Source organism: Brassica oleracea, chromosome C8 (genome assembly GCF_000695525.1).
Source record: "Brassica oleracea var. oleracea cultivar TO1000 chromosome C8, BOL, whole genome shotgun sequence".
Taxonomy (NCBI): Eukaryota; Viridiplantae; Streptophyta; class Magnoliopsida; order Brassicales; family Brassicaceae; genus Brassica; species Brassica oleracea.
This window is the reverse complement of record NC_027755.1, coordinates 19,657,596-19,666,368: the sequence shown is the minus strand read 5'-3', so window position 1 is coordinate 19,666,368 and position 8,773 is coordinate 19,657,596. Positions and strand designations below refer to the sequence as shown.

Below are 8,773 nucleotides of genomic sequence, written 5' to 3'. Positions count from 1 at the left end.
GAAAGTGAGAGATATGTTGTGTTTAGTTCACAAGAATGGAAAAAGAAGAAGGGTAACTCGATTTTGGGAGCATTAAGAGCTTCAAATTGGTTGTTCATGGTGGTTGGGATATTGATGACAATGACAATCTTGTAATTACTTGAAGATGATGAGGGTGAGAGAGTAAAAATGTCATTTTCGAAAGAAAAAAAATTGATGGCATTTTCGTGAATTATATGAACTTGTGGGGTGAATAGGGCAAAACCAATTTCCAAAAAAATGGGAAGTTAGTTTTGTGTTTGACTTTAAGTTGTACGTCAATTCTGCAAAAAGCACTTTGAAAATACAAACTATACATTGTGTAGAAAAGTTTATATCTTTCACTCGTCGTGTAGTGTTTCAAGTGCTGTTTATTTTAGTAATAGATAGCGCAGACGCCCCAACAGCATCTACTTGTTTAATATAAGTTGGCAAGATGGTCAACTATCTTTGCGTGCAAACCAAGTTACAAAAATACTTTTAATTATGTAGTGATGGAGTCTATATCAAAGTACTCTCAACCCTCCCTATTTTCAAACTCAGACAGTTGTAAACACTTTTCTAAAAACTTTTCTTGCAAGATCTAGCTTTATTTCTGCCAAGGCTATATGGAGGTCAAAAAAGCTAATAGAAAGAAAACTAATGGAAATGTAGGACCTCTGGATCTCAATGAACCCAAGAGTAGGAACCAATACAGCTTTTCGAAGTCGATAAAAGAGAATGAGACGATGGTAGAGGAGATGGAACAACAAATGCTTCAACTCCAAAGAAAAATTACAGAGAAAAAGGTATATACATGTTTTTTTTAGAAATCTACCTCTCTATTATCTTATATATATATATAGACCTTGTGGATCAAATTAATGAAGCTGGTGAATAACTTATGTTTTTTTTCTTTTTAAGTACAGATGTATCATGAAAAGGCCATCTCTACACTAAAAAACAACATGCGATTCGGAAGGATTTATAATGAAAAATGGGCACGGATCGAGGATGACCAATACTCTTTCCAATCAGATTGTCTTAAGAAGATGGAGCTAGACAAGATAACTTTTGCTAATAACGCATATCGTGACAAGAAAGCTGTTACATCATTCTCGTCTGGGAAACGAGAGATTAACGTCCATGTTAGAAAATCCTAATTCCTAAATTCCTCTTTTATTGATCATAAAAATGTTATACAAACGAAATCTGATATAAATATATGCTACGCAGAACCTAAACCATCGGATGTTACACGAGGCAAAAAGCATGGATGGTGAGCGAAGCCTCCTCAAGATGCTGAATCCAAGTAAAGATGACGACTCCTATCAGTTTTCTATTAACCAAATTGAAGATCAGGTTAAGTGTGACCACTTGTGTTGTTGTCATTGGTGTGTTTTTCATCTGTTTTTATCTTTCCTATATATGCCTTTTAATCTGTCTATTTCTCTAAAACAGATGTGGAACTTACAAAGGTGGATGAAATGGCCAGAATATTACAATAACCAAGGGACAATGGACAGAGAAGAATGTGAGAGAAAGGTAAAAGAACTTGAATGGGAGAAATATCAAGGATTTTTTAATGCTCCTTGTAAAGGTTCTCTATGGAATTCATTACCTTCTACCAAAGTCTTACGCAACCAGATTCAGGTCTAACCGATTTTAAGCGCATTTAAGTTTCTTGGTTACAGAGGACCGAAATTGATTCGGGTTAGGTAAGTAGGAGTTCTGATTTGCCCATTTTATGTTTTTGTAGGCTATGGAGACAAGAGATGAAGAAAAGAGGAAAATGGTTTTGGTAAGAAGAAAGAAGATAGAGTCCAAAGAAAGAAAGATAAAAAAGGCAGAGAAAGAGATCAAGTCTATGAATAAAATGGTGGAGATGATAAGCAACAGAAAGCAGAGAGCCTTGGAAGCCATTTCACACGAAAAAAAGTTGTGTAGTATTTGAAACTTAAAACCACAGCTCTCTGCTTGTTGACTCTCGCATTGTCAGGACTAAAACTGTTCAATATATTTACATTAAAAAAAACTAATAACTGAACATTGTAATGTTTTCAAAATGTTGATTGAGTAATGAAATCTTTTCACATGTTGATTGATTAATGTAACCTCTGTTCTTATGGTATTATATGAGGTGCCCTAATAATGGCCATTCGTTAAGATTGATTTGCGGCAGGATAGCGTAATCCCCAAGACCGTGAGCTCCCACAAATACTTCATGTTATTTTGTTTTCGATAATTTATAATGTGACTAATAAGGATTGAGCTGGGCTTAATACATTATCGGCTTCCGGTCCTACAATATTTTTTTTAATAAAAAAATGCCGTAATAAAACCAAAACCCTAAAATTTCTAGCTTTTGTAATAACGCTGCTCACATTCATCCATCTTCTCCCAACAGGTCTTCTTCTTCACCCCTGCTTTAATTTCTTTCATCTTTCACTTTTCAATTTTCCTTTGCTTAATTTCATCTTATCAAAACATCGTGGTTCTTCAAAAATTTCGTGAAACTTTGCAATTTTTCTCTGAGAAAGTGAGGTTTGCTACATGTTTCATAATGAATTTATTTATATATCATTTTTATTCTGTACAGAACAAAGAGAGTCTTGTATCTATATCGATGGAATCATCTTCTAAGCACATGGTATACATTGTCACATTAGTGTTATGTATTATGTGTGAATATTGTATCATCGTATATGGTGTTTTACACAGGTAAGTCTCTTGAAGATTGAATCTCCTACGTCCGGATGGGTGAAACCCTTGAAAGATTTGCTCAAAACCATTGATGGTTTCAAACTCTCTTTTGTTTCTCTCCTTTTTAGTTATTATTATCATTTTCTAAATATTAGTATATAGATTTATCATTTTTATATATACACAGGTGTTGCTTTCAAGATAGACAAACGAAGTAAAACGGTATACATATATGGGAAAACCAATCCAGAAATAATACTTGAAAAGATTGCAAAAGCAGGCCAAAAAGCTGAGATTGTATGGAGCGATCACAAACAACGCAAGAAACCTCTAGACAATCAAAGAGGACATCCGATGCAACAATGCAACAATTACCATCAACAGTATTACAATGGTCCTCCTCCTCCCTGGATGTATCAACAACCTCCACCGTATCAAAGTTATGCTCTTCCACCTCCATATCCACTTCAACTTAATCCCCCGCCGCCACTACCAGTACCAAGTGGTCCCCAGCCAAAGGAGCCTGCAGCTAAGAGTTTCCCGCCTACGCCACCTCCGCCTAAGAACTTTACTATGGGTGATTTACATCCAGGATGTGGGATCATGTGAAGCGTAATGGTTTTTTTTTGTTTATCATTCATAATCTAATTAGTCAAAAGAATCATAATGAGTTTTTTTTATCATTCATGAATTTTTTGTGTTCTTTTTAATATATACAAATCTTGTGTTGATTGCTTAAATATACTGCCAGATATAATGGTCAAGTTTCTTGAGATTCCATCGTGTAACCTGCAACTTCAGTAGATAAGATTCCATTGTTTGGGTGTTATAAATAGAGAGCCTTTATAATTTTTTAGTTTCATCCTGTAAGAATAGTTTCAATGATATTATTTTGTTTAGTCTGGTTAGTTAGTTTCTCAATGTTCTTACGTATACTATATATCTTACAGTTTACGTATAAAGCAATATTCATGAAACCTTGCAAAATAATATCATTGAAACTACACATTTCGGTTCAGATATGTTTTGTAACATCTAATCGGGTATTTTTAACATTTCGGACCCGGCTATGTAGCGGTTTTTTGGATCGGATTTTCTTCACGCCTATCAATAATAGAAGCTCGTAGCTCATTAATAAAGGTAACCCAATCAAAGTACGAGTCTGAGGATAGCGTCATCCAAAATAAAAACAGCAAACAGAAATTCATGTGATCACAAAATGTAATCTACCGAGCCGTTGGGCTCACTTCACTACCAAGGATCAAGCTCACTTCTATGGAACTCTTTGAATCCATGTCCCTACCCGCTCCTCCTCTTGAATTTTCATTTGCTAGACACTCGTTTAATCCAATAATAACTTCAGACATGGTAGGTCTTCTCGTTGAAGAAGGATTCACGCAAGACATTGCTAGCTCAAGAGCTTTCCAAACGGAACCAGAATCATAAAGTCCATTTAGACTTGGATCCATAATGCTTGTGATGTCTCCTTCTGTAAGCATTAACCCCACCCATTCTGCTATATGTGGCTTTTCACGGCTTTGGTCCATCACAGGTCGGTTTGTGATGATCTCCAATAGTACAATCCCAAAACTATAAACATCACTCTTCTCTGTCAACCAGTTTGTTCTATAGTATCTGGAAAATGAATTAAGTGGATATATATCTTATCAGTTATCCTTCTCACTGAAGAAAAGTGAGAATCTATTTAAGTGGTTCTACTTACTCAGGATCTAGATATCCAGGAGTACCAGCAACAACTGTTGACACATGAGTTTCACCTTCGGTAGGAAATGACCTTGAAAGCCCAAAATCAGCAAGTTTCGCCTCAAAGTGTTCATTCAACAATATATTTGTTGTTTTGACGTCTCTGTGAACCATTGGCGGTCTGCATCCATTATGCAAATACTCGAGTCCTATATCACAAAATCCAAAAGGTTCATCAACCAGATGAAAATCAAACAGAAAAAAAAACAATAGGAATATTCAATCTAGAAACCAACCATGTGCAGCTTCGATGACTATTTTTAGTCTAGTTCCCCAATTTAAAATAAAGCGGTTACGTGTCCCTGTGTTTTAAATGAAGAGATGGATATATGTCAGAGTCTTATGCTATCACCATAAAACTACAACAATACAAAATCAGTTGTGTTTGCTGCCTACCTGACATATGTTCTTTTAAATCTCCATTGGCCATGTATTCATAAATGAGAGTCAAGTTCTCTCCTTCGTCACAATATCCAACAAGACTGACCAAATTCTTGTGATGAACTCTAAGAAGAAGTTCTACCTAAAAACCAAAATCATAGTTCAAAAGCTTTTGGTATTAATTAATGAGAGTTCAATCGTTGACTATTTTGATTGAAGTAGCAAGTGACGATAGTGAGACTTTACCTCAGCTTTGAATTGCTTATATCCTTGAGATGATGAATGAGAAAGAATCTTAACAGCTACTTGTTCTGTACCGTTCACAAAACCATGATAAACAATTCCAAACCCTCCTTTACCAATGACTCTTTGGAAGTTATTTGTCATCGACATAACTTCTGAGTAAGTAAACCTTCTATTCTTCATCATTATTTCCGGTTGAGATGATCCACTATGTGACGCGTTCATATATGATGGTCTTCGCCCTAAGATTACAAGGCACAATTCTGGTTATGTTTGAGTATTCACATTTAATCTTGAACTTATTTACTGATTGATTGATACCTTCAACTTTTGCTGCCTTTTTCTTTTTGAGAACTAGGAATATGAAGATTGCAACTACAAGAACGGCTAGTGAGGAAATTGATGCAACCACTGGTACAACAATACTCTTTTTCGTATGTCCATTCTCTTCTTTGTTCACACATGAATCAGCTGCGCACAGAAGATGCGGGTTGTTGTCGACACTACAATATGCAAGAGTTGTTAAAGATTGCCAAATACACCATCAGTTAGTGTGATTGGACTCTTTAAGGGAAAAAATAAAAATAGCTTACTTTAACTCCATTCCTTTTTTCTGAAGAAGTGAGGGAGGAACCGAGCCAGTGAAATTATTACCAGTCAAGTCTCTGTTGGAATATATAGAGTCAAAACATAAGTAATCATTTTTAGGAAAAAAAATCTTAACCAAAAAACGTCTATATTGTTAGTGTCCATGAGAGTCTTACATGACCAAGAGTGATTTTATGTAAGCCAGAAATTCAGGTATTTCTCCAGTCAAATTGTTATTTGACAAGTTCCTAAAATTAACACAGAAGAAAAATCGACTCATCAAATATGGTTCTCCAACGGATAAATATTTTTTAAGGCTTGGAGCCTTGGACAGCCGTGCAGAGATATACTTACAATTTTTGAAGGTGAGAGAGATTTTCAATGGCTTGCGTGATGTTCCCGGTTAAATTACTTGAAGATAAGTCTCTGAAGACATGAACTATGAGATGTGTAGTTTGAAATTGACCTGATTAGAAAAAAATATATAGATTTCTTATCTTACAAGGAAGTGATTATTGGTGGCGACGAATTTTTTGAGTTGTCGCAGTTTAGGCCGTCCCACAAAAACTTTTCGGGGACACACGGATCTCCTTGCCAACTTATTCTACTCAATCCATAAGTATCTTGAATACTCTTTATGCCAGCAACTACCATTTTAAAGCTTAATGATATCAAGAATCAACACACAAAATGCAGAAAACATCTGTAGATAAGATCAAAGGTTTAAAATCTACATACTTTTACTACACAAAAAAAAATCTACATACCGTCATCGTCATTTGTCTCCATTTGGGGGAAATCAATCACAGTGAAAATCTCCATAGCATTAAGTAGAGGCGGAAGAGATGAGTTTAACGTCTTCACAAGCTGCAAAAGACATGCCCCTTCATCGCATTGCTGCTCTTCGGCTGTGATGGTTTGGGCTTCTAATGGTATGGGACTATAAGGTCCAGATAGATATTTTCCATTCAGCGTCATATTAAATTCCCTTGTATCGTTGGCCCTTAGAGTCTTAAGTTCTGCAAAGTACATGTAGATGTAAGACTTTGCAGTTGGAGGCTCAACGTCCCATGTCATGTTCAATGCGTCTTTCTCGTTTAGAGGTGTTGCGCCCGTTGCCATTACGCCATGTGGTAATTCATTACTTTTATCAACGTTTACTGTCAGATTCGTTGTTACTTCTGCCCATAACTCCTTATCGAAGTATGAATTCCATGTTCTGTCATAGATATCTTCTGGATACCTGCGACCATTATGCATTTAGACCACGTTACTAACGTAATATATTTCCTCTGTTTGTGTTTTGCATCTTACAAAAAATATAATTAAAAAAAAATTAGACACTGAGGTTCTTATTTGAAAGAAAACCATATAAATACGAAGGCAAACTGAAATTGACAAAACAAGTAAAATAATAAATATTGTGTTTGTTTTTCTTTCAGGAAAGCATATAAAACATAACGCATATAAACAATTATGTTTTATGCAACCTTAAATTTTTGTAATCAATTCTTACCGTATTCCAAAACCGGAATTGCTAAGATACACCCTGAATATAAGGTTCAACGACCCGCCCCTTGGTGTAACATAATCAGTTTTCGGCAATGGTCGTAGCTCCAAGACATTTATGAAAGGTACAGTTGCTCCTGTCCTAACAAGACATACCTGTAACGAATTGGATTTCGTCACATGGATGATCTCCTCTCTAGTATTATTACTACTCACCGTTACCCAAAAAATTGGACCGAAATAAAGGTCGAAGCTCGGGTCGTCATTAGCATTATCGTAATTCCCATATACGAATGTGGCCTTGATCATATAGTTGATGTCCCGGGTCACATTTAGATGGTAGCAGTTTCTTATTCCTTCTGGAAAATATCTGAGTGTCAAAATGGGCTCATCGTAGTCCGGTTCAAATTCTTTGGCGATTCTACCAGTTTTCCCACTGTTAACGAAATCGGTATCTGATGTATATGCTAAACCGGTCGTGGTTGTGTTGTAAGGAGATTCATAAGGGGGTAAACCGCAATCCACATTGATGAATCCTGATAAGATAATAGATGAAACTATTTAATAATCTCAGAAACCCTTGAAAAACACATACATATATATCTACTTCTACTCTATTAAGAATTTAAGATAGTCCTAAAAAAATCTACTGTTTAAAGGTGGTTGGACATATTCATAGGTAACTTAAGAAATTAGACTAAAGATATATCTCGACTATTACAATGTCATATGTTCTATTTTCTTTTTGTAATCCATTATTTATTGTCCTATTTTGTGGGGTTTTAACATTTGTATCTATCTACTCTACTGAAATAGAGTCCTAAAAAATTTTACTCTTTAAAGGTTGTTGGGAATATTCATCATTAACTTAAAAATTAGAATAAAGATACATCTAGACTATTAATATGTCATATGCTCTATTTTCTTTTCGTAATCCATTATTTATTGCCTTATATTTGTGGTTCTTTAAGATTTGTATATATTCTATTAATTTAAAGTCTTGTTTATAAATAAGACTAGGGCCGGCCCAAAAATTTAAAAACAATTTAAACAGTTAGAATGAATGTTTAATATAAATTTGTATCATATAAAAATATACATATTAGTTAAATATTGTACATGTTAATGTATTTGAATACTAAATAGACTATGAAGCTACCAATATTTGCTTTGATTAGGGATATTTGCTTGCTTTGATTAGTGTTAAATGAACTATGTAAATTAAATTGGTTGGTAAGCTGTTAGTACAAAATTATTTGTCATGTCTTGGGATTTTTGCTCTTATACCATCTTTTTTTGCAAAAAAACTCTTATACCATATTTCTTTTGAGGTTGGGACGTTCGTCGGGTTTAGTTGTACGTGGTTGTTGTTTTGATTAAGTTATTTAAAGTAGTTTTCTTTTCATGGTTATATACATGCAGATTTCCTTTTTCTTTATTTGGCCAAATATTGAAAATTATAAATATACCCTACCACTAAAAATATTTCTAAGTATATATAATTTTTTAAAAAATATTATTCAATGTTTATTCCGCCTTGATTAGGACAATAAGTTGAATATATCTTAGACCACAAATCATAAATATT

The 8,773-nt window shown here is 34.6% G+C and overlaps 3 protein-coding genes across 5 annotated transcripts in view; 2 read left to right on the top strand and 1 right to left on the bottom strand.

Moving 5' to 3' along the window:
* The first annotated feature begins 572 nt into the window (after nt 1-572).
* On the top strand, nt 573-1,993 carry LOC106310897. 2 transcript variants are annotated; one of them, XM_013748124.1, is made up of 5 exons: nt 573-806; nt 927-1,145; nt 1,234-1,359; nt 1,459-1,542; nt 1,757-1,993. In XM_013748124.1, the coding sequence occupies exons 1-5, from the start codon at nt 627-629 to the stop codon at nt 1,949-1,951; spliced, it is 804 nt and encodes a 267-aa protein (XP_013603578.1). In that variant the 5' UTR covers nt 573-626; the 3' UTR covers nt 1,952-1,993. The 2 variants fall into 2 exon arrangements, with proteins under 2 accessions (XP_013603578.1, XP_013603577.1); XM_013748123.1 differs by having other exon boundaries at nt 1,459-1,650.
* A 400-nt stretch (nt 1,994-2,393) lies between these two features.
* On the top strand, nt 2,394-3,648 carry LOC106312226 (branchpoint-bridging protein). Its single transcript, XM_013749668.1, has 4 exons — nt 2,394-2,404; nt 2,597-2,647; nt 2,719-2,794; nt 2,888-3,648. The coding sequence occupies exons 2-4, from the start codon at nt 2,624-2,626 to the stop codon at nt 3,307-3,309; spliced, it is 522 nt and encodes a 173-aa protein (XP_013605122.1). The 5' UTR covers nt 2,394-2,404; nt 2,597-2,623; the 3' UTR covers nt 3,310-3,648.
* Nucleotides 3,649-3,724: 76 nt separating this feature from the next.
* Nucleotides 3,725-8,773, bottom strand: part of LOC106312225 (probable LRR receptor-like serine/threonine-protein kinase At1g51820) — a 9,509-nt gene continuing 4,460 nt past the window's right edge. Inside the window, exons 2-14 of one of the 2 annotated variants that reach the window (XM_013749667.1) lie at nt 7,402-7,721; nt 7,193-7,341; nt 6,444-6,919; nt 6,179-6,323; nt 6,031-6,102; nt 5,853-5,924; nt 5,682-5,753; nt 5,410-5,591; nt 5,092-5,330; nt 4,861-4,987; nt 4,701-4,766; nt 4,424-4,613; nt 3,725-4,335 (exon numbers count right to left, since the gene is read on the bottom strand). In XM_013749667.1, the coding sequence (XP_013605121.1) occupies nt 3,927-4,335; nt 4,424-4,613; nt 4,701-4,766; nt 4,861-4,987; nt 5,092-5,330; nt 5,410-5,591; nt 5,682-5,753; nt 5,853-5,924; nt 6,031-6,102; nt 6,179-6,323; nt 6,444-6,919; nt 7,193-7,341; nt 7,402-7,721 (2,519 nt within the window). In that variant the 3' untranslated portion in view covers nt 3,725-3,926. Of the gene's footprint in view, nt 4,336-4,423; nt 4,614-4,700; nt 4,767-4,860; nt 4,988-5,091; nt 5,331-5,409; nt 5,592-5,681; nt 5,754-5,852; nt 5,925-6,030; nt 6,103-6,178; nt 6,324-6,443; nt 6,920-7,192; nt 7,722-8,773 lie in introns of both variants that reach the window. The other variant, XM_013749666.1, reaches the window with a different exon arrangement.

Coding starts and splice junctions, on each gene's coding strand:
- LOC106312226 (XM_013749668.1), top strand. CDS start 2,624: ATGGAATCATCTTCTAAGCACATG. Junction 2,648..2,718: donor AATCATCTTCTAAGCACATG/GTATACATTGTC, acceptor TGTTTTACACAG/GTAAGTCTCTTGAAGATTGA. Junction 2,795..2,887: donor TTTGCTCAAAACCATTGATG/GTTTCAAACTCT, acceptor ATATATACACAG/GTGTTGCTTTCAAGATAGAC.
- LOC106310897 (XM_013748123.1), top strand. CDS start 627: ATGGAGGTCAAAAAAGCTAATAGAAAGAAAACTAATGGAAATGTAGGA. Junction 807..926: donor GAAAAATTACAGAGAAAAAG/GTATATACATGT, acceptor TTTTAAGTACAG/ATGTATCATGAAAAGGCCAT. Junction 1,651..1,756: donor TCTTACGCAACCAGATTCAG/GTCTAACCGATT, acceptor ATGTTTTTGTAG/GCTATGGAGACAAGAGATGA.